General features: G+C 33.9%; 2 protein-coding genes and 2 pseudogenes across 3 annotated transcripts; all 4 read left to right on the top strand.

Annotated features, from left to right (window-relative positions):
- The first annotated feature begins 951 nt into the window (after positions 1-951).
- LOC120213500 (probable aquaporin PIP-type 7a) lies at positions 952-11,217 on the top strand. Of its 2 annotated transcripts, XM_039211614.1 has the most exons (7): positions 952-1,378; positions 1,459-1,757; positions 1,958-2,098; positions 2,190-2,307; positions 4,592-4,595; positions 9,419-9,421; positions 11,205-11,217. In XM_039211614.1, the coding sequence occupies exons 1-4, from the start codon at positions 1,045-1,047 to the stop codon at positions 2,280-2,282; spliced, it is 867 nt and encodes a 288-aa protein (XP_039067545.1). In that variant the 5' UTR covers positions 952-1,044; the 3' UTR covers positions 2,283-2,307; positions 4,592-4,595; positions 9,419-9,421; positions 11,205-11,217. The 2 variants fall into 2 exon arrangements, with proteins under 2 accessions (XP_039067545.1, XP_039067544.1); XM_039211613.1 differs by lacking the exons at positions 4,592-4,595; positions 9,419-9,421; positions 11,205-11,217 and having other exon boundaries at positions 955-1,378; positions 2,190-2,554.
- Positions 5,481-9,414, top strand: LOC120213485 (annotated as a pseudogene).
- A 1,185-nt stretch (positions 11,218-12,402) lies between the features above and the next one.
- On the top strand, positions 12,403-17,560 carry LOC120213497 (TMV resistance protein N-like). The gene is made up of 6 exons (XM_039211609.1): positions 12,403-13,055; positions 13,142-13,618; positions 13,729-14,806; positions 15,011-15,322; positions 15,517-17,234; positions 17,317-17,560. Exons 1-5 carry the CDS (start codon positions 12,577-12,579, stop codon positions 17,155-17,157), a joined length of 3,987 nt encoding a protein of 1,328 aa, XP_039067540.1. The 5' UTR covers positions 12,403-12,576; the 3' UTR covers positions 17,158-17,234; positions 17,317-17,560.
- Positions 17,561-23,713: 6,153 nt separating this feature from the next.
- Positions 23,714-27,201, top strand: LOC120213484 (annotated as a pseudogene).
- The last annotated feature ends 393 nt before the right edge of the window (positions 27,202-27,594 follow it).

Genomic DNA, 27,594 nt, shown 5'->3' with positions numbered 1-27,594 from the left:
AAGACTCATCCACCAAAATCAAGTGTACGACGTCAGTCGATCTGAATTAATCAAGGTGAAACCTTGAAAACCGGAAGGACAATCATAAGAAAAATAATAATAACACAATATCTTAATTTTTCACAAGAAAATATAATTTATTTCAAATGTAATTTTATAAAAAATAAAATTGACTTGAAATTTTTACTTGGACAAATAGTAGGCATGTTTAAGGATTGAATTATTCGTTTAGATCATAAGAGCTATATGAAATTTAATAGGATTTGAGGGAAAACATTAAATTAAAATAATAAATTATACAAAAAAAATTAAGCTCAAACTCTAACATTCAAAATTTAAACTTGAACCTTTTTATAAACTTAAAATATATAATATATATTATTCTAATATAACTACATTAAGTCGTGGACAGAATTAAGATATATAAATTTAATAAAAAGAAGTTTTTGTAAAATTAGTAAATATAAAATTAAACATAAAATAAGTATATTTTTAAAAAATGAAATTATAATTTATCGATCAAAAATAAATTTATCTTAATTATTTATAAATAGAAGTAAATTTAAATAAAGTTTATTATCAAATTTTAAATAAAATGTATTAGATTCATATATATAAACTTCTCCAAAGTTGAATTCTATCATGACTTTTAATTAATTTTAGACTCAGCTTTTGCTATCGGAAAAAAGAAAATATGACTAATCATTTGCACTCCTTCTGTCTGTCAAATGGACGGTGGATGATGATCGTCACCACACAAATTTGTGGCCAAAATTATGCCAACTAAGGTGTCTCGGCCACCACCCCACCATTGACGTTCATAAATAATAGACATTCCAATGGCTTATTCATGTCATTTCCCCCAAAACAAAAATGCCAGAAAACTATTGGTCGGCCATAATTCATTATATTTAATCATTTATACTAATCCAAATTGGTATATAAAAACAACTCATTTACTCACGAAAAGCATAGAGATTTCTCTCTTCACCTTACAGCTATCATTGTTTTGTCAGAGTCTATAGAGCAGAAGAAAGAAGGGAGATGGAGGGAAAGGAAGAAGATGTTAGATTGGGAGCCAACAAGTTCTCTGAGAGGCAGCCTATTGGGACGGCAGCACAGTCCCAAGACGACAAGGACTACACTGAGCCACCACCTGCACCTTTGTTTGAGCCCAGTGAGTTGACCTCGTGGTCCTTTTACCGAGCTGGGATAGCGGAGTTCGTTGCTACTTTCCTTTTCTTGTATATCTCGGTGTTGACTGTTATGGGAGTTGTTAAAGAACCGACTAAGTGCTCAACTGTTGGGATCCAAGGGATTGCTTGGGCCTTTGGTGGTATGATCTTTGCTCTTGTTTACTGCACCGCTGGTATTTCAGGTAAGCTATACACCTATCCATTATGTTTGTTTCTCGGGAAAATTATAAAACGTATAAAACTTTGGTATATGTATGTATAGGTGGTCATATCAATCCGGCTGTGACATTTGGGTTGTTCTTGGGAAGGAAATTGTCCTTGACAAGGGCGATTTTCTACATGGTGATGCAGTGCTTGGGAGCCATATGTGGCGCTGGTGTGGTTAAAGGGTTCATGGGGAAGACGAGGTACGGTACTTTGGGCGGCGGAGCCAACTCGGTGGCTCATGGCTACACCAAGGGAGATGGCCTTGGTGCTGAAATTGTCGGCACCTTTGTTCTTGTTTACACTGTCTTCTCGGCTACTGATGCGAAGCGCAGTGCCAGAGACTCCCACGTCCCTGTAAGTGGTATTTGTTATATAAATTAAAATTTGTTTAGAAACGGAACCTTTTATTATTATATTGAACACCGTCGAATTGATATAATATGTTTTGTTGATATTTGTATGAACAATTTTCTTAAAACAAATCTTCTTCCGTTATTTTTCTACAGAATTGACTAATGTTCAGAGTTTAACTTTAAACTTGTGTTGTCTGCTAGATTCTTGCACCCTTGCCAATCGGATTCGCGGTGTTCTTGGTGCACTTAGCCACCATCCCAATTACCGGAACCGGTATCAACCCGGCTCGTAGCCTTGGTGCAGCCATCATCTTCAACAAGGACAAGGGGTGGGATGACCATGTAAGCCAATTCTTTCCCCGTTTTCACTATTTTTTTTTCATTCCAACCATGAATGACCGTATGATCCTTACCTAATTTGGTTTCATTGCAGTGGATCTTCTGGGTGGGTCCAATGATTGGAGCTGCACTAGCAGCACTCTACCATGTAGTTGTGATCAGAGCCATTCCATTCAAATCAAAATGATCCGATCAACGGCCATGATTATGTTGTCAAGAAAGAACATTCACATCAACCCTTTCAGTTTGTTTGTATTTGTATATGTAAGAATATTGTAATATATGGGGGAGCCTTTGTTGTATCCTTTTTACCTGCTTTGGTTTTTTTTAAGCATAAGAAAAGGATGGGTGCTGATGGCAAATTGGACCCATCTCAAAGCTGGCATTGTAATTGGTATGAATATGGTTTGTGAAATGTCATTTTCATTATAACATCGACCAAAAACCTACTTCCATGGCTTGATGTGTCTCTTTGTTCTATTATATTTGCTGCACTGAGGTGTGATACTTGTATTATATAGGATAATAATTGAGACGAGGAAAGCGGCTCTTTGCATTAAAATATACTCACTTGGTTGATTTTTCTTATCCAAACATCTACTTAAAAATTAATACTTAAAATAATATTTTTTATGATTAATTCTCAAATGAATATAATATAATAGGATGAATAATGCATCGATGTCGTCGACAATTTATGCTGTGTTGTTCCAAGTGATGTTGATTAAGATGAGCTGAAAATGTTTGCTCTTCCTCGATTAATTGGGAGACGCTTGTCCCTACAACGACGTCGATGAATAGATCCGACTCATTCTTTATCAAACAAAAGATATGACTTTTAGTATTGCATTAATTATCTTGTGTAATCACTCGAAGTCGCCATATCAAAATTTTTAAAAAAATGACGGTTAAAAATACGATCATACGATGTCTTTTAAATCTCTAACCACTCGTGCCTCTTTTGCCAATCAACCTTTGTCTTCTCTTGTATGTTAACGTTGTGTAAATAGGGGTGTGCAAATTCGGATATCGAATTTGATCTAATCCGAAAATTCAGATATTTAAAAATTTAGATACCTAAAATAGTGATATGTTTCTATCTAAATGTAAAATTTAATTTGACAAAAAATTAATTTTATATTTTATATTTTGTGGCTTAATGTAACTTATACAATACCTCTATTATATGTTATATATATAATTACTCACGCACAATAAAAAATTAAACATCCTATTTTTTATTGGGCTAGAGCTTTAATGGGTTAGTGTGTTACTCATTTATTGGACTAAATGCTATATAAATCTAAAAGTCTAATTGTTTTTACGGATTTTTAGATAATTCGAAATTGGAATTTATCCGATCTATATGCGATCCGATTATACAAAATTTTTCAGATATCCAATCCTAATTATTTGAAAATACAAAACCAGATCGGATTTGGATCATATAAACATATTGAATCAATCGGATCAAATCTTTTTGTATACCCTAATGTAAACTATATAAATTGATAATTAATCTCGAAATAAATTATATAAAACTAAATTGAAGAAGTATACAATCACTCAAATTTCATTTAACAATTATATAATGAATAAGAGACACAATCATATATTATACATCGTATAGATTATTCAACTCCGATGCGATGCAGTTCTTTATTTAAGAAATGGTTATTGGATAACATAATTAATCATGTCAATTTATAGGAGAACTAACCATTGAAATAAATATTCGTTATTACTTTTACATTAAATTATTATTGTTTAAATTAAAAATTAAACCGTCAACAATATGATAAAACCTTGGAGAGTGTGTTATTATTGTAAATATTTTTTTAAAAATAGTATATTTCAATAAAGTTATCCTGATAAAACACATATCCAGATAAAATTATCACAATAATATTGGTGCTAAAAATAATTTTGAAATATACAATTGGTAGAAAATTATTTAAAAAATTTAAAATATTTATAACAACAAATTAGAAACTCATTATGAGTACATGATCAATGTTATAAAATATTATTTTTATTAAAATTTATCACGAAAATATCATAAAATTTAATAAAAAATTATATTTTATGTCATTATATTCTCTTTATGTGTTCTAAATAATTATAACAAATACCGTAAATTCATAGGATTTTATTAGTCATATTTTCTTAATTCATTTTTCGCCACAATATTTTTCTAATGGGTAAACTATATAGATGGTTCCTTATACTTTTGGTCTAATTGATTTTGGTCACCGATTTTGTGTCATCTTCTTCTCTTCTTCTTCTTCCCTCTCTCAATCTCCAAACTAAGATGATGCAGCAACCAGCAACGGGTATGGTCCCCCCTCCAATGGCTCTGCCATCGTCTATGTCGGGAGCTTCATCGGCCCAGCAACAGTAACAATACCAGCAACCTCCTCCGGCTCCTCAGTCGCAGCAACCTTACATGTACATGATGCGCCTCAGATTCATCCTCCTCCGATGTGGCCCCCACAGCAGGGTTCGGCTGGGATGCTGACTCATCAGTCGACGGCGGTTTAATCTGGTCAAACCAGCTAGCACGAATGAGATTCGGACATTTCTTTCCAAGCAGCGTGTTCCAAAGGTTTGGGGAGTTCCACTTGTTCCTTGGCTGCCATCTTTGTCAATTGTGATGAACTTGTTTCTTATAGGATCTTTGGGTTTCGTAACATTTCTGAGGTTTATCATTTACAGTGCAGTAATGATAGTGTACTACCTGCTTGTTGGCCTTCATCATGCCACTTATGATACGGCTCACCATAATGAATTAAGTGCCTAAAACTGAAGAGGGTAAATGAAGCTGTAACCTTAAGAACAATTCGTGTAGTACCGAGCGGTATTTGTTGTTTATACATTCCTAGTGTTGTCAGTCATAATGTTTGAATATTGTTTAAGTTGTTATATAAATTTTCTGTGAATGTACCCTTTCAAATGAAATTTATATTTCTGTGCTTTTGTGTTTTCGTTTATTGAACTCTGTCTATTCCAAATCTAGAATGCTTCCTTGCAATCAATTGGAGAATCCATTACCTTACCCTGCCATTACAATACTTTCTAGTTTAGTTACAATGGATAAGGATAGAGCTTGAGAATCTCTCTCACACACACAAATACACATGGTCTCCCTCCTCACTTCCTCTTGAGGAGGAGGAGGAAGAGGCATGTTAATTTTTAACGGGAGTTGAGAGTCGATGGATAACGTTAGGACCAAAACTACTACTTTTTGAATCGATGATCAAAATCAATCAGACCAAAAATATAAGGGATTATAAGTATAGTTTGGCCTTTTCTAATTTTACCCACACATGGGATAAAAAAAGAGCACTAGTTTCGTTTGATTCGAGCGGTAAGAAACTAAGAATCCTCCCCATTTTAAACTTTTCCTTCAAAAAAGTAGAGCAAAGCATTGCCTCAGTCACAAAAATCCAAACGCTTCCATGGCGTCTTCTTCTTCAACTTCTAGTCAAATGAAGCATCAAGTTTTCTTGAGCTTCAGAGGTGAAGACGCGCGCCTGAACTTCACCAGTCATCTACTCAAAGCTCTGAAAGAAACGGGGATGAATGTCTTTTTTGATGAAGAAAAATTGGAAAAAGGGAACAACTTTCCAACGCACTTTCTCTAGCAATCGCAGCCTCAAATCTCTCAATAGTCATTTTATCTGTGGACTATGCTTCTTCGAAATCATGTTTCTGAAGTTTCTGACATCATGCACTGCAAGCTCACTCAAGCCCATATTGTTCTTCCGATCTTTTAATATGTAGATCCCTCCGATGTGTGAAACCTTGGTGGGAGTTTAAAAGCATCCTTTGATGAACATCAATCCAAAGGGCTAGATCAAGTACAACGATGGAAAGCTGCCTTTGCTGCAGTCGGGAAATTAAAAGGGTGGCATATAGAAGGAGGGAAATTCGACAGGTAACTTTCTTTTTATTGTTCATCTTGTTATATTTGACTTATGTTTGTTTTGATTGTTATTTTTTATCATATTATTTGCTAGACCTGAAACTGAGTACATTAAAGATGTCGTTGAATATGTTATAAAAAAGCTGATCAATAGCAAGTCTGTAAGTGTTTCTGAAGAATTGGTTGGAATAGATGATCAGAAAGACACGATTTTGAGGCTGATTGAGCGAGATGACAGTCGTATAATAGGTTTGTGGGGAATGGGTGGTATAGGTAAAACTACGCTTGCTGATGCGGTATATAATGAAGTCTCTCTGAAGTTCGAAGATAGTTGCTTCCTTCAAAACGTTAGTCAGAAAATAGAAAAACAAGGGATGAAATCTTTACGAAACGAACTTCTTTCCAAACTATTAAATGAGTAATTGTTGTCCTCGATGATGTTAATGACTCGGACCAAATAGATTTCATGGGTGTTAAACATTTTGGTCATGGAAGTAAAATTATTGTAACATCTAGAGACAGACAAGTGCTTAAGTATGGAGGTGCTGACCAAATACACCTGGTAAACGAGTTAAACGTAAAGGACTCTCTTCAACTTTTTTCCACTTTTGCATTTAAGCAGTTGAATCCTGCCGCTGATTTTCTAGATGTGTCATACAAGTTTGTATTGTATGCTCAAGGCAGTCCACTTGCTCTTAAGTTATTGGGTTCTCAACTATATAAAAAGTCTAGAAAAGATTGGGAAGGTGAGGTGGATAGGCTAAGGGAATATGCCCAACCAAAAATTTCACATATTTTGAAGAGAAGCTTTGATGGGCTGGATGAACTACAGAAGAATATATTTCTTGACATGGCATGCTTCTTCAAACAGGAATCAAAGGAAGATGTAGAAGAAATTCTAAGATGCTGTTATAAGGGTGCAGTGAGTGGAATAAGCGACTTGCTCGATAAGTGCTTACTGGATATCATAACTGCACTTCCTTCTTTGAGAGTGTAGCCTTCTGAATGTATTTCTATGCATGATATGCTTGAAGAGATGGGCAAGGACATTGTTCGCCAAGAATCTAAAGTCTTTAGAATGCATAGTAGGTGATGGAGTCCTAAAGACTTGTATTAAATGCTCAGGTATAATAAGGTAAGTACTAATTGTATTTATATTATTTAAATCTTTTCATGTGTTGTCACCTATTAACATGTTTAATGCATAGTGCATTGTCATTGAATAAAAAATATGACAATATCATCAAAACTTTTAAAATAAATCCAACTGATCTTACTTTTAAATATGTCATCATCTGGTTCATTGACATTGTATCAAATATTAAGCCTTTCAATTATTATTTTGAAAATAAAATTTATATGGGTTTATCGAAATCAATGTTTATTTTTCATTTTGAAAAATAAACATTGTTCATGTTTGCTGTAGCTCATTGCTGATGTTGCAAGAGCTGTTGTCTTGTTGCTATGGCATGGTGTCTTGTTTCTTTCCTTTTTAACATCCAGATACAGAGTTATTGATGACTTCATACTCTATTTAAAAAAAAAAAAATCCAATATATATTTACTTGCCATAAATTTCTATACTGATATTTTTCTTTTTCATAAGGTTCTCCTTACTGATACTTGAGAAATTGTTTTTTGTTATTAGGGGACTGAATCAATTGAAGGAATAAAGTTAGACATGTCTCACATTGATAACCTTCGGTTAAATCCTACTGTTTTCGAGGACATGCTAAATCTTAGATCTTTTCTCTTATATTTTCCTGGGAGTTTTTGGAGAAAGAGTCGGAATAAGAAGCTACATGCTGATGGTGTTGATAGTATATCTCTTCCTGATGAGCTAAGGTATATTTGGTGGGAGACTTACCCCTTCAAATCTCTATCGGACTTTAATCCAAAGAATCTTGTTGTGTTGAAATTACCAAGTGGCGACATGGAACATCTTTGGAGCGAAGATGGTCATCAGGTATTCATTCTTTCATGCTTTCTTCGGCCAAGTTTTTTTTTCTTTTCACTTTTGAAGATGACAGTATATCTCTTCCTGATGAGCTTAGGTATATATATATATTTTTCTTCACTTTTGATGCAGTCCAAAGTAAGTAGATGGTGCTTAGAAATATATAGCTGTTTTATATTTTCATTGCACGGGATCTTGTTAATTTAAGGGAAATATACCTCACTGATTTCAAGAATTTAAGGAAGATCCCTAATCTAATCGGAGCCATCAACCTTAAAATCCTTTACTGCAACGGGTGTGAAAGTTTGGTTGAACTTCCTTGCCTCAATCATTTAGCATCTCTTAAGATGCTTGAACTTACCGGATGTCATAATCTCAAGAAGTTTCCTGAGGTCCCAAATCACTTCTCTATTTTGGAATTAGAAGAAACTGGAATAGAAGAAGTGCCTGATTCAATTGTGAATCTCTTCAGACTTGAAAAGTTGTTTTTGAGAGAGCCAAGGGTTAAAAATGTATCGAGCAATATTTCAAAGTTGGATTTCCTTCGTTCCCTGGATATTAGTCATTGCCTACTTGAAGAATTCCCACAAAAATCAAGAAGCTTAACAGAATTACACTTATCTGAGAGTCAGATTGAAGAAGTGTCCTCGTCTTTCAACCATCCAAGTGATCCATATTTCTTAGATGTGCCCTCACCAATCATCAAGTTCAAAAGCCTTGAAAATATGTCTATGGATCATTGCGGCAACCTTAAATTACTCTTGGAGCTTCCACCATATCTACGGTACTTGGTTGCTCATGACTGCACATCATTAGAAAAAGTATCATTCACAGATCAGAATCTCTATGAACTCAGTTCTTTAGATAATAGTGATGAATTTTTCATGGTATTCTGTAATTGTTTCAGCTTGAATCAAGATTCAATTGATAACATTGAGGCAAATGCGATGCTCAAAATTGGATCCCTTGCAAAGAAATGGGCCTGGAACTATGATCCTCAACCATTAAGGTTGTTTTGCTGTTTCTCGGGAAGCAAAATTTCAGCAAATATATTTGAGTATCAGGACGTGAATTCTTTGTCAATGTTGACCCAAATGAGTGTAGTGGGGGAAGATTTTTGGTTTTTGCTATATGCCTTGTGGCTGATCCCTCTGCAGTGGAAGCGGAAATCTTGAATGTACCTGTGAGTACCAACTGACAGCCACAGATGGTGGTTATGAAAAGTTCAAAAGTGAGTGGCATTACAGTCCTGAATTCGTGTCAGAGCGTAAGTACAAGGGTAATCACATGTTGGTTTTGTTTAGTGATGATTTGGTTAAGAAAGACTTGGACAATGAGGAGGCATCATTTGAATTCTACATCAAATATGTCGACTTAAGTGGCGAAGAAGAAAATATCAAGGTGGAGAAATGTGGTGTTCATGTATTTTATGTAAATGCAGAGAGTAATGCCGATAGTGATGTTGAATCCAGTGAAAAGCTCAACTTCGATGAGATGAGGAATAATGAATCCAACAACAGTTTTTACTCTGCAGAAGATGCTGATACTTGCACAAAAGAGTCTTTAGCTATGATGGTGAAGGCAATGGAGGCCCTCAAAGATTGAAATATATATTATTTATTTAGATCTTTGAGTCCTCTTTTGAGGAGACACAAGTTCTCAAGAATTCATCGTTATGAATTGGTAAGTGGGTTTATTTCATTTCTCATATAACCTTACTTTCCTTATGAATTGCTAAGTTGAAATCCCTTTCTTTGCCAGTTCTTGAAGATTGCAGAAGCCTTAAATCACTCTCAGAGCTTCCACGATATCTGTGGTCCTTGAGAGCAAATGACTGCACATCATTAGAAAAAGTATCGCTCACAGATCAAAATCTATGTCAATTCAATTCTTTATATTAGGACGACGACGACATTCTTTATTGAGGAGATGCAACTTCTCAATAATCTCATCCAAATGCATAGGTAACTGGCTTTCATTTCATTTTCCAAATTACCATAATTTTTCTTTATTCTGCCATTATTAATAGTAAATTTTCAACTTGTAAATGAATTGGCTATGATGGAAAACAAAGTGCTTTAATTAATTAAAACCAAGCAGGATGACATCTAACTTGCTCTGTGTTATAAATTGCTGTCATTTAGAAAGTGCTATACCATTTTTTGAGAAACTGAAGCCTTTAGTAAGTGACTTATTCTTTTATCTGTTTTTCTCGTCTCCATATATGTCTGTATTCTTTTGTACTATAAAATAGATTGTCCAAGAAGGAAATTGGATAGCAATTGTAGATTTCACTACAATAACAATAAGGTTCTCCTGGAGTAAATTCTTTTTGGCAGTTGACTAGTTATTGGTTGGTTTCAATTCATAGGATCAGTGCTAGACTTCATTGAACTTCATTGTCTAGTTTAATGATGTATTGGTCCTTTGATTTCTATTTCATATATCCTTTAGAAGTTAGTGAATATGTTATCATTCACGATACTCTACTAGGAATAGGTGTTTGCTATTTGTTGTGCTTTATCTTTTAGAATTTCTAGTACTCCTTCATGTACATTGCACGTGTGTATATAGTATAATTTATATCAAGGAATAATAATGCAATTTTAATAATAAAACTGACCATGATAAATCTAAGTTGCTCTGCTTTTGTGTCTGTCTTCTTTTGTAGTTGTAAAATAGATTGTCCAATAGGAAAATTGGGAAGCAACTGGAGATTTCAATTCTGCAACAAAAAGGTTCTGCTTTGGAGTTCATAAATTATACATAGCATGACGTGGTGGGTACCAAAGTTTAGATATTAAGATTCATAGCTAATTCCTTTTTCACGGTTGACATCTTAATTGGTTGGTTTTAATTCATAAGATTAGTGGACTTCATTTAGTTAGCTTCACTGATATATTAAGATCCAAAGCTAATTTCTTTTGTTTTTTTCTCACATTATAGGTTTTCTTTTTACTTGCAGAGTTTAGTGGAGCCTAAAATCCTAGATGTTTATGCTTTGACTCTAAATTTACTAATGAAGATGGCAGTGATTGGTGTAAGGCCACAATACTTGGAGCTATACATTTTGTTTGAACTGAGATTTTGAGGTAGTGCAGGAACTTGTTAGCAGATTTGCCTTGTTGATCTCATTCAATGCATATTTGAAGCCATTTTCTAAGCTCTTTCTGATTTTTGGACCCTTAGAGGAACCATATGCTTTTGGCAATATAGCCTTCTTGGAGAGGTAAATTCCCCTTGACTATTATGCATGTGGCTATTTTTCATTCTTTTAGTCTTTGTTGTTACCACGGTAAAAAATATCAGAAGCACTAAAGAAAATGTTAAAATGTTGAAGAAAAATAGTGATAGGGTGATGACAATGGTAGTTCTTTTAATGAAATCATTAGTTATTTTGCATGCACTATAATCAAACAGAAAGATAATGTGATTTTTGGTTCTAAGAATGTAGGATTAGTTTGGGATATGATTTTCGAAATGCAATCTTATCTTGTTTGGTTTATTGGAAGGAATGTAAGACTACAATGCTTGATTAGAAATAATGTAAGATTACCTCAAAAGAAACTTTATTAAATTGTTCTCGTGATATGTTTTATTTTTAACAAGTTCAACTTATAATATTAAATTAAAATTATTTCTATAAAAATTTATGAAATTATTTTTATTACTTTCTTAAGTTTATAATAAGTTTATATTTAATAATTATTAATATAATTAGTGTATTAAATAATATTTAAAAAATACATTTAGATAAGTAAATTTTGTAGAGGTGTGTAAAATTTATCTAATTACATATAGAATTTATCTAAATAAAATTGTTCAAATAATTAACTAAATTATTGACATTTAAAATACGTAGGTTAAGAATCCATTGAGTGGTCTCATTGATAAAGTGAATATTGTTCTTCATAAAGGATACGAGTTTCAACAATTGTGTTTAGAGTGTGCGTATGTTGTTATTGGCTAAGAACTCTTCAATTTTTTTTCTTTCAAAATATTAATTTAAGCCTCAACAACTTTCTAAAAGTTTTTAGTAAGCCTCCAAATTAATTTGTCAAAGTCCACCCATATCTTAAATTAAATATTTTATTTACAAAGTCAACTTGATTTATTTATCTTTATAATATGAAATATTTTAATTATGTGCTATTAACTATTTATCTTTACCTAGTTTGATTTGTCTTATGAATTTTTTTGAAACTGTCTTTAGAGTTTAATTAAAATAATTTTGTAGACCAGATAAAATTTTATGTTTATTTTAAAATATTAAGAAACATATATGTTAAATTTAAATCATAAATATCAATTATTTATTAGAAATTACGTGTAATTCATTCATTATTCTCAAAATAAAAATAAAAATAAAAATAATTGGAAGGAAAATACGCGTTGATTTTGTTGCATTGGTTTTAGATTTCCGGAAAAAAATAAAAAGAAAAATAGAGAAAGTCGTCGCCTTTCTAAAAGAAAAAAAGTCGTCGCCAATGCTACAAACGCGTGCACTCTCTTTCACAATAAATAGGACACAATAAAAACAAGCAAAGTTCCCCTGCAATTTTCTCTCATTTGCTTCCATCGCACAATCAATACTCTTTCATGGCTTCTTCTTCTTCCTCTTCTCGTCAAATGAATCATCAAGTTTTCCTGAGCTTCAGAGGTGAAGATACACGCCTTAACTTTACCGCTCATCTACTCAAAGCTTTGAAAGGCAAGGGACTTGATGTTTTCTTTGATGAAGAAAGTCTGGAGAAAGGGAAGAAATTTACACCAGCACTTTCTCAAGCAATTGCAGCCTCAAGACTCTCAATAATCATATTATCTTCAGACTATGCTTCTTCAAAATCATGCTTGGCTGAAGTCTCCTACATCATGGACCGCAAGCGCACTGCAGGACATTTTGTTCTTCCCATCTTTTACCATGTCGATGCTTCCAAAGTACGGAATATTGGTGGGAGTTTCAAAACATCCTTTGACAACCATGAATCAAAAGGGCTGGATCAAGTACAGCGATGGAAAGCTGCCTTCGCTGCAGTCGGTAAATTAGAAGGGCGGCATATAGGAGGCGAATTCGACAGGTAACTATATTTTCTATCTTCCTCTATATATTCGACTCAACATCGTTTTAGATTTGATGTATGTTTTGGTTTTGATTATTTGCTAGACCTGAAACCGAGCACATCAAGGATATTGTTGACTATGTCATACTAAAGTTGATGAAACACCAAGTTTTTTTGAGCTTCAGAGGCGAAGACACAGGCCTTAACTTTACCGCTCATTTACTCAAAGCTTCGGCAGACAGGGGAATAAATGTCTTTTCTGATAAAGGGGAACAATTTTCTCAAGCAATTTCAGTCTCAAATATTTCAATAATTGTTTTGTCTGTCCACTATGCCTCTTCACAATCATGCTTGGCTGAGCTATATGAGATCATGGACCGAAAGGACAGTCAAGGTCAAATTGTTCTTCCCATCTTTTATCACGTTGATCCTTCCGATGTACGAAAAATTGGTGGGAGTTTCAAAACATCCTTTGATGGCCATGAATCAAATGATCCACGTCAAGTACAACAATGGAAAAAGGCCTTTGCTCAAGCCGGTGAATTAAAAGGGTGGCATATCGAAGGCGGCAAGTTCGATAGGTAACTCTCTCTCTCTCTAAATATATATATATATATATATATATATATATCGTCTTTTTATATTTGAATTGCCTTTCTTTTGACAATCATTTTCTAAAATCATTTCCCAGACCTGATTCGGAGTATATTAAAGATGTCATTGAGTATGTCATAAAAAGGTTGAATAGTAAGTCTACAAGTGTTTCTGAAGACTTGGTTGGAATAGATGATCAGAAGAAGGTGATTGTGGGGCTGGTTGAGCAAGAAGACAGTCGTGTAGTAGGACTTTTGGGAATGGGTGGTATAGGCAAAACTACCCTTGCTGATGCTGTATATAATGAAATCTCTCCAAAGTTTCAAAGTCGTTGCTTTCTTCAAAATGTTAGAGAGGGAATAAAAAACAAAGGGATGGTATCCCTAAGAAATGAACTTCTTTCCAAACTATTAGACGACAAAATTGAGATAGACACCCCTTCCATAGGATCCGATTTTATCCAAGAGAGGCTGAACAATAAAAGAGTCATTGTTGTGTTTGATGATGTTGATGACTCAGACCAAATAGATTGCATGGGCATTGAACATTTCGGTGATGGATGTAAGATCATTGTAACATCTAGAAATAGACAAGTGCTTAAGAATGGAGGAGCTAACAAAATACATATGGTGAAGAAATTAAACTGGATCGACTCTCTTCAACTTTTTTCTAAATTTGCATTTAAGGTGTTGAATCCTGCTGTTGAGTTTCTAGATCTGTCGTACAAGTTCGTAGATTACGCCCAAGGTAGTCCACTTGCTCTTAAAGTTTTGGGTTCTAAACTATATTCAAAGTCTAGAAAAGAGTGGGAAAGCGAGGTGGATAGACTAAAGCAATATGGCCAACCAAAAATTTCTCAGATCTTGAAGAGTAGCTTTGATGGGCTGGATGAGCTAGAGAAGAGTATATTTCTCGACATAGCATGCTTCTTTAAAGGCGAACCCATGGATGATGTAGAAAAAATTCTAAGTAGTTATTATACGGGTGCAGTATGTGGAATAAGCAACTTGATTGACAAGTGCCTACTTGAAACCATAGATTCTCAGTTTATTGCTATGCATGATGTGCTGGAAGAGATGGGGAAGGACATTGTTGACCGTGAATCTAAAGACCGTGGAAAGCGCAGTAGGTTGTGGAATTCTAATGATGTACATCAAGTGCTCAAACATAATAAAGTAAGAGTTAATTATTTATATTCTTTTTGTTCCTTTATATGCTTTAATGAGGTGTTGTTGTTGGTTAAATATCACTATACAAATTTAAATACTTGATATTGTATCAAATATATTTTTTTTAACATTAGTGCATGGGATTTTCTTTATAGGATTAATAGGGTTGGTTAAGTATCTAATGCTTGTTAAATTACTTTTTTTTATCAGGGAACTGACCGAATCGAAGGAATAAAGTTAGACATGTCTAAAATTGATAACCTGCGGTTACGTCCTTATGTTTTTGAGAACATGATTAATCTTAGATATATTCACTTCTATGATCCTCTGTTTTGGAACCGGAATAAGAAGCTACATGCAGACGGGGTTGATAGTGTATCTCTTCCTGATGAACTAAGATATATTTGTTGGCAAAATTACCCCTTCAAATCTTTGCCATCAAATTTCAATACAAAGAATCTTGTCGTGTTGAGATTACGTGGTAGCCACATGGAACAACTTTGGAATGAAGATGCTAATATGGTATATGCTTTTATACTTTCTTCATCTAAGAAAATCTTATAATTGTTATACACCCAATACATCACATGTATACTTTTATTTTCTATTGTTTTCTTTTCTTTTTCTTTTTCTTTTCACTTCTGATGCAGTCCATGTCCAAAGTAAATCGATGATGCTTTGAAGTAATGTAGCTCTTTTATATTTTCATTGCACAGGATATTGTTAATTTAAGGGTAATTGACGTTTCTGACTGCAAGAATTTAAGGAAGATCCCTAATCTATCAGGAGCCGTCAACCTCAAAAGCCTTAACTGTCAGAGATCTGAAAGTTTGGTTCAAATTCCTTGCCTCAGACATTTGACATCTCTTAAAGAGTTTAATCTTGAGGGATGTTATGAATTCAAAAAGTTTCCTGAGCTCCCAATTAACTTTTCTGTGCTAGATTTATCATTCACTGGAATTGAAGAAGTGCCTGATTCAATTGAGCATCTCCTGAGACTTGGAACGCTGAATTTGAGTTGTTCTAAGGTAAAAAATGTATCGAGCAATATTTCAAAGTTGAAATCCCTTCGTAGTATAGATCTTAGTTATTGCCCTGTGGTCGAGTTCCCGGAAATCCCCTTGAGCTTAACAAGATTAGACTTATCTTGGACTGAAATTGAGGAAGTGTCCTTGTCTTTCGACTCTTTAAGTAATCTTCAATACCTAAATTTGAGAGGCTCAAGTATTCAAAAGCTACGATGCAATATTGCCCTCTCTGGTTCGAGAGAGATTCCAACAATTGATGCGCCCTCACCAGTCTTGAGGTCTAAAAGCCTTGGATGTTTGGAAGTGGATTTTTGCTTTAGCCTTGAATTACTCTCAGGGCTTCCACCGTATATGCGGGAGTTGCATGCACGTCAATGCATGGACTTGGAAAAAGTATCGTTTGCAGATCAAAATTTATATAAATTCGATTCTTCAGATTATTATGATGATGATGATTGTGGAGAGTTTCTCATGTTATTCTCTGAATGCATAAGCTTGAATCGAGATTCAATTGATAATATTGAGGCAAATGCCATGCTCAAAATTGGATTCCTAGCAAAGACATGGATAGCGGCAGGGAAATATGCTTGTTATTTAAGAAGATTGATTTGCTGTTTCCCGGGCTACAACATTTCAGCAAATAAGTTCAAGTATCAGAGTAACAATTCTCGGTTGAACTTGAAGATAGACCCAAATGGGTATACTGGGGGCAGGTTCTTGGCTTTTGCTATCTGCCTTGTGGCTGATCTCACTCAGTACTGCCATCGCAGGGAAGATCTTGAATTTATCTGTGAATATCAACTGACATCTGCCAGTGGCGATTGTTATGAAAAATTCCGTAGTGAGTTTTCTTACGAGCTAGTTTCTGAGAAAGGACCAACATACATAGGTGATCATGTGTTGGTTCTATTTAGTGAAGATATGATTCAAGAAGACAAGAACTATGAGGAGGCATCATTTGAATTCTACATCAAATATTCGTACTACAATGATGAAGAGGAAGACAAACCTGAATTCGATGAAATCATTGTTGATCAATGTGGTGTTCATGTATTTTACGTGGATGCTGAGAGAGATACCAATAGTGATTGGATGAGCAATAATGAAACCAGCCAGAGTTTTTCCTCTAGAGAAGATGCCAATATTGAGGAAGATGGCATTGAATCCAGGGAAAGTTTCAACTCTGATGAGATGAGAAATGATGAATCCGACCAAGAAGATGCTAATATTGAGAAGATCCATGACAATTCTGCTGCAGAAATAAGACGTGCTGTGTACAAGAGAAGTTTTATCTATGATGGGGAAGAAGGGCATAAAAGGATGAAATAGTTTAATTTCTCTTCTTTGGGCCTGTTTTCGAGGAGATGCAAGTTCCCCACAATGTTATCCTAATTCCTAACGCACAGGTAAGCAGGTTTCATTTCAGATACTAAGATTCATGCTCGATTCTTTTTGGCAGTTGACTCATTGGTTGGTTTTAATTCATAGGATCAGTGGTGCCCATGCGATTGGTCTAAGGAAAGCATATGAGGAAACATGGCAGATCTTTGGGCAGACCATTATACTTTGAGCTCATTCAACACATGGAGCTGGTGAGTTTGTGATGAACCACTTGGGTTTTGTTTGAAGTGAAGAGTCGGTTTCATTGAAACTTCATCATTGTATGTTACTGCCTCTCAGGTTGTTTCAGCACTGATTACATAAATCATTTTCCTTTTCATATTTAACATCATTCTACAATTGAAAGATACCGATATTACTTTTGGCTTCGGTATTTTCAAAAAATAAAATATAAAACCTAAGTTCATATACTTGAGTATGATACTGAAAATTCGCACAGATTTTTTATCAATTTGAACCTGGGATTGTATGCTATTTTTAAGGTATCGATACTCGTATTAAAAAAAATACATAAATCCAATCATTTATGCTAAGCAAACTTGCTTCAAACCATGTCTAATCCACACTTGTACATGCTCCAATCAATTTGACACATTAATATCAAACATCTTGTATACATATTTTTCATCTAACACAACATGAAATAGAAATATAGCATGCCGCGTAAAATCTTATACATGATACACATGGTTACTCTTCCATTCAAACAATCCAATTGATATTAATGTACAAGTGCTCTCCATTCTAACATTAAAACTTGTAGCAAAACTTGGCACACTTTGTAAATATAAATCTATACAATCATACCATATTTATAAATTATTAATGAATTTACTAATTCCTTCACATGAAAACCACTATGTGCATGTCATTATTCAAAGGGAAAGTAAGATATATTCCAAAGGAGTATGTTGTGACTCGTATCATTTGATATAGTTTCTCGATCAATATGTTCTTGTTCTATAGCACGAAATCTACAAAAAAAAATCTGAACTTTTTAAATCTTTCTTTACTTGACGTTTTCTTTTCTTGGATTTTGATTATCAGGTCAGTTCGGGCTGAAACTTGATTTTTGGAATTGAAATTCCACGGTTTTACAATTGATGACACTTGTTACAATATCTTTCTTTTCAATCTCTTATCACATTCAAAATGGCTAGACATGCCATTAGAGAAGTTAAATTCTTGAAGAAAAATAGGGATGGAGATGGCAACAATGACAGTCCTTTTGATGAATTATGCATCCACCATAATCAAACAGGAATGTGCTGGTGCTCATAAATTGAGTGGAGCTAAGCTTAACTTCATTATATAGGCCCCATTTCGTACATCAATATCAAATCTAAAATCTCAGCTTTATTTTATGCACCACAACCTATACTTTTCTATATAAAAATACTTGATGTCCATTGCATATTTCCCTCCAAAATAAAGGAACTGTCTTATCCCAAGATTGGAGCCATTGCCCTCACCTCCTTTGGAATTTTCCACCATTCATCCCCTTCATTCTCTAGGGGTCTTATCAACCCTTTACAGATGCATTTGAATTCGTTAAATATTTAAACAAATTCTAATTAAAATTAAATTAAATTTTATTGCAATTCTACTGATTGAAAATTATTCGATGATTAATTTTATTTAGTTAAGAACTCTAGCATAAAGATTCTTGATCACTAAATATTTGATTCTTTAAATAGAGATTATATATTAGCCTTTAGAATTATGAGAGAATCAGTTTGATGAGATGTAATATTTTCTGGAATCTCTGCAATTTTAGGATAATTTTAGTTGTAGAAATACTTTGTAGGGACATTGGAAGAGGTTTCTAGGATACACCTGGATTTGAGATATATATATAGATACAGATGATATTATATAATACTCTTTGTGATACAAATCTTTACATTTATAGTAGATCATTGTTTTTTCATATAAGTGGTTAAGACCAAATCATATTAAATTTCATACAAATCTTTACATTTATAGTAGATCATTGTTTTCTCATAAAAGTAGTTAAGACCAAATCATATTAAATTTCATTCCTTGTATATATTTTTTTATTAGTTGATCTTGTTTTTTATTTCCTTCTTACTCACAAATTCCTAACAAGACATAATACTGAACTTTGCATAAAGTAAAAATTCTCCAAACCTCACGTGCATAATTGCAAGATAAAGTTTGTTTATCCATAAATTTGACAGATTAGAGTGGAATCATAACCAATGCAGAGAATTAAAACAATATCTTTGTCTGGTGTTTTTTTACTAACATGTGCAGGCTCTTCTGACAATGCTCAAGAAACGTTTAAACTACGATAACAATACGTAATTCTTCATGTTTTGATTTCAGATGACATGTGAATTCAGGTCCTTTGGCATTACGAATTATATATTGGCTAGTTGGTTGTTAGTAGTAGTTGTTGCAGTTGCAGACACAACTTTTAAATGGTTTTTAATGCATAAATTCATGGTCTGGTTCATGAATCTTGATGGGATTTTTGGGTTAAATTGAATTTGGATTTGGTGTAAGCGTGGATATATACAAGATAGTTCATGCCACCTGTAAAGAAAACAAAAAAAAAATAAAGAAAGCTCCAATATTATTGATGAAAGAAATGGGTTGGAATAGCTTTTGACTATTCTTCTTTTGATTTTAGAATTACTATAGGTGGTTAAAATAGGCTAAAGGAGAGCACCAATCAAGCTACTTCAATAGTTGAAATATTTGCTAATTCTAGAGATTTTAGGTTTGAGCACAAGAGATCATATGATATTTAAACGTTTATAGTTAAATAGTTAAGAATCTTTAAAATAGATATTACCACTTGTAAGCACTCTAAATTAATAAAAAAAAATAGACAAAAGAAGATGATGTGGTGAGGAAAGATCGGTATCTTACTCCAACCTTGCATAGTGATTTGAATATTAATGTTTATGTCAAGTCTAGAATAATAATGACTATTCTTAAATTAATATGCTAAATAGATATAATTGTTATATAATAGATTTAATCTGATAGGTCATTTAGGCTTGTCAGAGACCTTATTATAAGATCGTAGCTAGTAAGAGGATATAAAATTATGAAGATTTTCAAAAACTTTTAAAAAATCCACAAAATATCTAAAAGACACAAAAAAACTTTGAAGACTTTAATAGACAAAAAAGTAATTGCAGATATATAATTTACGGAGAAATTTTATAATAGATACAATAATTATTCATCAATTATGCTTTAGAAAGAATAGAACCTAGTTAAAAACCTCCTCTAAACTCGATCAAGTTGGAATTTAAGCGAAATAACAGAAGAGAAAAAAGCACCCAATAGTTTATTAATAACTACTGCACCGGAACAAAACCATCCACCGAAGTTCAAAACAACCAAATCGCAAACTAGAACAACACAAAACCATAAACAAAACAAAAAGTTAGCACCAAGAACCACCCCACAAGCGACAGCCACTTTACAACAGACCGAAAGCTTCTTAAAACTGGAAGTGAATCCTACAACCAAGCAAACCGAGACGGCTGGCAAGCCCAAATATGGATAAGACCATTTCCACTGAGCAACAAAAAAACCGAAATCAAACAGCAAAACGTCCCAGACAACCCAGCAGAAACAATGCAAACAGAAACGCACACACAATAACAAAAACGAAGCTTAAAGAGAACAAAAGCCACAAACAGCTCCCCATGAAAGTGCACCAGAAGTAGCGACTAACTCCATAAACCATGACAGAACCCAGAAGTACGTGCAAATTGACATTCAACAGCTATCCAACCATGAAAGCAGTAAACGGACGTAGCAGCCACAGGAAAACACCAAACTTGTTATGATGAATTAAACCCATAGTTGTTATTGAAATCTGGAGTGAGATTTTCGTTCTCAAGATAATTCAAATTCAGTAGATTGAAGTTTTTGGAAAATAGGAGCTTTTGCAGATGGGGTGATTGATTGAATATAGTACAGAAATTAATTCTGTTGAGTCGAGTAAAATTATAAGATAATCATAAGTATTTAAGATTTATTGCATTTCAGGTATTTTTATTTTTATTCAATATTTATGTTATATATATATATATACTTGTATAAGGCATTCAATTCGAGTTTAATTTCTCTAATTCAATTAATGTGGACATAAATCTAAAACAAAAAACAAAAATGCAAATGGAGGTCCGAGAAGTGTGGCAAAAGTGGCAGAAAACAACAGTTTAATGCAGCAAAGAGATGAGCACTGCTACACTAGAGTTAACCAAGGAGTTTCTTGGTCTTGGTTTATAAAATAAACAAAGTTTATTAAACCAGACAGCAAAACCATGATGTTTGTCTGTCTTATAGTCAAAATTCAATTACTACACGACTCGACAACCTTTGTGCTTCTCCCATTCTTGGGTGGAAGCATATTAAATGTGCTACAAGAGAAAGAAAAAACATTTATCGTTTTTATTAAAAAAAAGAAAAGACTTATTAACACAAAAAAAAACAAAATTTTAAATCAATGAAAAAGAAATATAAAAGATGAAAGAGAAAAGAAGATAGATTAACGAAATCACCCTCTTAAATGACTAGAGATAAAAAAGATTAAGAAAAAGAAGAGGAGAAAACCTAACAGGAGCGGCGGCTACGCTAGGTTTGATTAATTAGTTATTTAGTTTTTCTCTTCACACACATATATATTGATGATTGAATTTTTGTCGACTTTTCCACCTACAATTCCAGAAATCATAAAATGAACAAAGACATGCACTTTCTAAATTTATTTGTCCATAGAAGAATTGTACATATGATATTGGGCTAGAAATCTAAGATAATGAAAAAGTATATGTGCATGGACGGCTTTTGATTGCCTGAATACGGTCAAATTCCGTCACTATTCATAAAATGAATAAAATCAATTTTTCGAGCAAAAAGCATGTGTATATTTATCTTATTGGATGTGTAATTTAATATTTAATAAAATTTATTAATTATTATTAGATAAAGTCTTAATCCAATAAATAAATCAGTAAAATAATAATAATAAAATAAACATATATTATTATTAAATTGAACAAAGTAAAATAAACACACAATTAAAATTAAAGAACGAAATTATTTATTTGCATGTAGACATAAAATTGGATAAGCGTTAAAGTTTGTTTATACAGTTTTCTTATGACAGATTCAATCGTTTATTTAATGTTAGAGAAATATTGATCGATTGTCTCTCAAGATATAACAACGAGATGAAGACTACAATAACACTGCTACAATGATCAATGAAATATAACTTCGCTTTTTTATATCATCAAAAACGTTTAAAAGTAGAAAAAAGATAATAATTAGTGAATGCGTCTGATCTTGTTTATCAACCCAAATGAATGGATTTAGAGCAATTTAAAGGAAAACTTCATATAGAAAGATCGAGTTTATTTCTTTTATGTATACGTGATGATATGAACCCTAAAAATTATGAAGAGTTTCAGCAATGCAACAACTAGACGAAACCCAGCAAATTATTCCTTGAATTTGGCACAAGAATTTGAATTTATCAAAAACTATAATATATATATTTATATGTTTCAATTTGTTTCTAATAAGACAAAAAGTAAAATAAATCAATTAATTATTTGATGTACAAAATGTGCAAATTTTTTATACAAATTTGTATATTTACACTCTAAAACTCAAATCCTAATTCCTAACTCTAAATTCTAAAAATCTGAACTCTAAATCCTACATTTTAAACCTTAAATTCTATACTATATATGTTACATTTTTATACATATAACTATTTTATATGTATAACTAACTATTTTTCCACCGATGGAGGAAGAGCTTGTGGTTATAGATAAACGAGTATGAATAAATTTTTTTATGTTTAATTAATAAATGAATTAATACGAACAAGGGTGTGTTCGATTCATTTATGTTCACAAACAAACTCGTTTATGAGTTCATTTATCGACTTATTCATTTATGTCCGTAAACAAGCTCGTTTACCTAGTTATATTTTTCCTTTTTTTTTTACATTTTAAATATTGGTGAAGGTAGAGACTAATTGAACACATGATAAAAGTTAAAATTTAAATTGTGAATTTTTAAGGAGTTTAAGCACTAGTGGTGTGAATTTATCATTTTTTTAGCGTGCAAATGAAAGGATAAAACTAAAAATTGAATATATAAAGGAACGATATACAAACAATAAACAAATACTAAACGAGCATGCTCATTAACTCTAAATGAACATGTTCGTGAATTCTAAATGAGCATATTAGTGAACTCTAAATGAACACATTCGTAAACATATAAACGAATACATTCGTGAATATTAAACGAACATGTTCGTGAACAATAAATAAAAACGAACATGAACACGTTATTAAAAATTTAAACGAACACGAACCAAATATGAACACCTTAAAAAATAAACAAGTAAACATCAACATAACATTATTCGTTCAAACTCGATTCTTTTACATCCCTACACATTTCTCTCTTCAAAAAAATCCCTCTCCAAAACGCTGTTGTTTTCCTTCCACTCGCCGGCCGTCTTTACACCGACAAAAAGGGTTACATTTACATAACCTGCAACGACGCCGGAGTCGAGTTCCATCATGCCAAATACGCCTCCCGGTTCATCCGTGACGTCATTGGCCCGGTTCATGTTCCGGAGTTGGTCAAGGAGTTTTCCACCTTCGATCAGACGATTAGTTTTCAAGGACATTACATTCCGTTCATGGCCGTCCAGTTCACCGAGCTGGCTGATGGTGTAACCCCCCTAGACCCGGCCTATGCGTTTCGATTAAGTCTAGTGGATCACAAAGGCATTTTCCAAAACCGTTATCCAATCAATGTAAAACCACATTATTCATGACATGAAATTATAATAAATTATACTATTTAAAACTCAACTCTTAAATATAAAACCAATCAGTAATAAATTAATTTAAAACATATCTTAAATCAAAACCACGATAAACTGAATAGTAATAGCAAAAGTATCATCATTATAAAATCCAATACTTTAAAATATGTTCATGTCGCCAGAATAAAGTCAACTTGCAATTTTAAAATATTACAATCAGATATACTTCAAGAGATATGTTGATCCTCCTAGTGCTCGAACCGAGGTATCTAACCAACAGTATCTGAAAGGGGAAAAACATTTTCGAAAGGTGAGCTAGGCTCAGTGTGTCCCAACATTACCCTAAAATCACAATAGGTACATTAAACAAATCATAGTCCAGTAAATCTCACAAATTCGTAAAAGAGTTTAACTTTTGAAAATCATAGTTTAAACCCTTTTCTGGTACACCATCAGTAGTTCCCAAAATTATTTTCCATATAGCTTACTTTATGCACATAGCAAAAAAGAAAGCCGACTTAAGTATAAGCTATGAAGCCTGTATCCTTAAGCCCAAGTCAATAAGTCCATATAGCTTACCCTAAGCACACAGCAAAGGAAAGCCGACCTAATGAAACATCTTGGGGCCCTCAAGAGTTACATTAGGCCCATTTATTAGCTTGATCAGAGCTATACAATTGTAGTTCAATCATCCCAAAATCAATATCCATATACCAATCATCAAAGTCCATAAATCATCAACAATAAATCGGTGTACCAACAATAATAAACCATAGATTTCAATGTACTATATTTCAAAACATATAAAACCATTATGTAGTAAACATGAACACACCTCGATAATTGGTTTAGATAGTAGATCTACTGATTGCTGGTTTCACCATGCTCTGTTACAGTTTTCGAACGGGTGAATACTGGTATACGTGATTTAACTGATCTAGAAGAGCTGGGTCGAGCTGTCGAACGATCCAGAGAGTCTCTTGTACTTTCAAACAATAATAATTAATCAACCACAAAGCTTACTTAATTGTTCAAATATAAAATTCTTAAGTATATAAGCATTTTTCGGGTTTGACTATCATTTTGGGGTATTTCGAGTCTTAATTTGGCCAAACGGATTGCGGAATCGGAATCAGGACGTTGAAAAACATAAAGTATGAATTTTCAAAAATTCAGATTCTTGGTCAAAGTCAAAGTCAACAACTTTGACCATCAATTTGGAGGCCTTCGGGTTCGAATTTGACAAAACGGACTTCGGAAACGGATTCAGGACGTCGAAAACTATCAGAATAGGTATACTCGGAAAATATTTACGGTCGTTTAAGGGTCGGTCAAAGCCATTTTAAGTTTTGGTCAAAGGAAGTCAACGGTCACGGTCAACGGTCGGGTCGGGTCGGTCGGGTCAGTCGGGTCGGGTCAGTCGGGTCGGGTCAGACCGGTCAAACCGGTCGAAACCGGTCAAATCGGTTTCCAGCCCTCCACTCTCCCTGCGGCGACGCGTGCGGCGCGTGAGGCCTCCTCCGGGGCTCTAAAAATTCCGAAAAATTTTCTAAAAATTATTTTAAGCGATTTCGAGATACTTACAAAGATTGATTCAAATTTTTGATCGGCGGAGAACTCGATTTCAACTCGGCCGAATCTTTGACTGCTCCACCTCCTCATGCGCCGCCGTCGACGGCGAACAAGGTTGACACCGACGGACTCGAAACGACACAAGGAACACGATGGTGCAGGAGGTGTCGAAAACCGATCAACGATTGGAGATGAATTTAAGATTTTCCCGGCGGTGGTGCTAAAAAACGTCGATACTTTGACTCGAAATTCACGGCGTTTGGCAAAGTTTCACTAAAATTGGTTTATTGGGCTTTGTTCACGAGTCGAAGATGAACACGATGGTGGTTTCAATTTTACGATCGGATGTCGAACGGCGTCGAGATCAGACTTGCAAGAAGGGTGCGAGAGGAGGAATTTTGTTTACAAAAGTTTCTGATTTTAAAATCAGAAACGCAGTGCATGTATAAAAACACATAACATGTCGACATTTTTTGGTTAAATTCAGGGTTTAGTCCCTGAATTTCTTTTAATTTCTAAAATAGCCTAAAATTTTGAAAACTTCCGATTAAATCCTCAAATTTTACCAAATTACTTAATTAATTTTTTTTTCCAAATTTTATTCCGGTTGTTACAGATGGAGTTTTCATCGGATGCTCGGTTAACCATGCAGTGATTGACGGCACGTCGTTTTGGAATTTCTTCAACACTTTCGCTGATATTTGCAGAAAAACCAGTAACAACGATAATGAGAGTATTGGAGAAATCGCAAGGCGACCTGATTTTTCACGGGACTCGGTTTTTATTTCATCGGCGATATTAAAAGTCCCCGACGGTGGCCCCAAAGTTACGTTTAACGAAAACGAGCCGTTATGTGAGAGAATTTTCAGTTTTAGCATAGAAGCCATTCTGGAGGTCAAAACCAACGTTAATGGCGACTTTAACGCCGTTGAAATTCCGGGCAAGCAAAGCAACGACAAGTATAATACTGAAATGGCTCCGGTTTCAAAAACGGCTGAGATTTCGTCGTTTCAGTCACTATCGGCTCTTCTCGTGGGAGGTGACACGGGCAAGGAAACTTCCGGCTTCCAAAACGACAACGTTTAGAACGGCGGTAATTTTTCGTCACAGGCTGAACCCGAAGATGGACCCTTTATACTTCGGAAACGTTATTCAAAGCATCCCAACGTATGCTTCGGCGGGTGATGTCACATCACGCTACATACGGTGGTGCACCCAGCAATTGAATGAAAGCGAGAACGCTCACGACAACGAAACGGTTCGTCATTTCATTCATAATTGGGAGAAGGATCCAAGGTGTTTTCCATTGGGAAAAGTTGGACGGAGAATCGTTGACGATGGGAAGTGCTCCTAGGTTCCTGATGTACGAGAAATATTTCGGATGGGGTTGACCGTTGGCGATTAGGAGCGGCGGAGCTAATAAATTCGATGGGAAGATCTCTCCCTTTCCAGGGCGGGAAAGGAACGGTAGCGTTGATCTGGAGGTGGCTTTGGCGCCAGAAACAATGGCCGTGATTGAATCGGATCACGGTTTCATGTAATACGTAACCTTTTAAACCGGACAATGTATATCATAGTATTAAATTTTTGATTGTGGTTACTGATGCGATTGTAGATACCATTGTGGTGTTGCGTTATAAATATTATGGATATTATTGAGTGTTTTACTTTTAAAAATAAATGTGTTTTTAAATTACAGATGTAATTAAAGCATCACAATGATTTTAAAATTGGTTACGATACGACTATTATAGTGTTCCGATTGTAATTTAGTAGTATAATATAAATGTGTTTTTTTGTGATTTTTTGTTAAAGAAATGAAATGTTAATTGATTAGAGAAAGAACCTCAAATATTTAACACTCCTCAAGAAATCATAATCCTTTACCATGATTTCTGTCAACATGATCTTATATCTGTCAGCATTAAGGATCATTATCATACACAAAT

This window comes from Hibiscus syriacus, unplaced genomic scaffold (assembly GCF_006381635.1).
Source record: "Hibiscus syriacus cultivar Baekdansim isolate YM2019G1 unplaced genomic scaffold, ASM638163v2 tig00110021_pilon, whole genome shotgun sequence".
Classification (NCBI taxonomy): domain Eukaryota; kingdom Viridiplantae; phylum Streptophyta; class Magnoliopsida; order Malvales; family Malvaceae; genus Hibiscus; species Hibiscus syriacus.
The sequence above is the reverse complement of the archived record's forward strand: the minus strand, read 5'-3'. Positions and strand labels throughout refer to the sequence as shown.

Excerpts from the sequence above, each read along its gene's own strand:
- LOC120213500 (XM_039211614.1), top strand. The coding sequence starts at position 1,045 with ATGGAGGGAAAGGAAGAAGATGTTAGATTGGGAGCCAACAAGTTCTCT. Across the intron at positions 1,379-1,458 it reads CTGCACCGCTGGTATTTCAG|GTGGTCATATCAATCCGGCT; the intron begins GTAAGCTATACA and ends ATGTATGTATAG. Across the intron at positions 1,758-1,957 it reads CCAGAGACTCCCACGTCCCT|ATTCTTGCACCCTTGCCAAT; the intron begins GTAAGTGGTATT and ends GTTGTCTGCTAG.
- LOC120213497 (XM_039211609.1), top strand. The coding sequence starts at position 12,577 with ATGGCTTCTTCTTCTTCCTCTTCTCGTCAAATGAATCATCAAGTTTTC. Across the intron at positions 13,056-13,141 it reads ATAGGAGGCGAATTCGACAG|ACCTGAAACCGAGCACATCA; the intron begins GTAACTATATTT and ends ATTATTTGCTAG. Across the intron at positions 15,323-15,516 it reads GGAATGAAGATGCTAATATG|GATATTGTTAATTTAAGGGT; the intron begins GTATATGCTTTT and ends TTCATTGCACAG.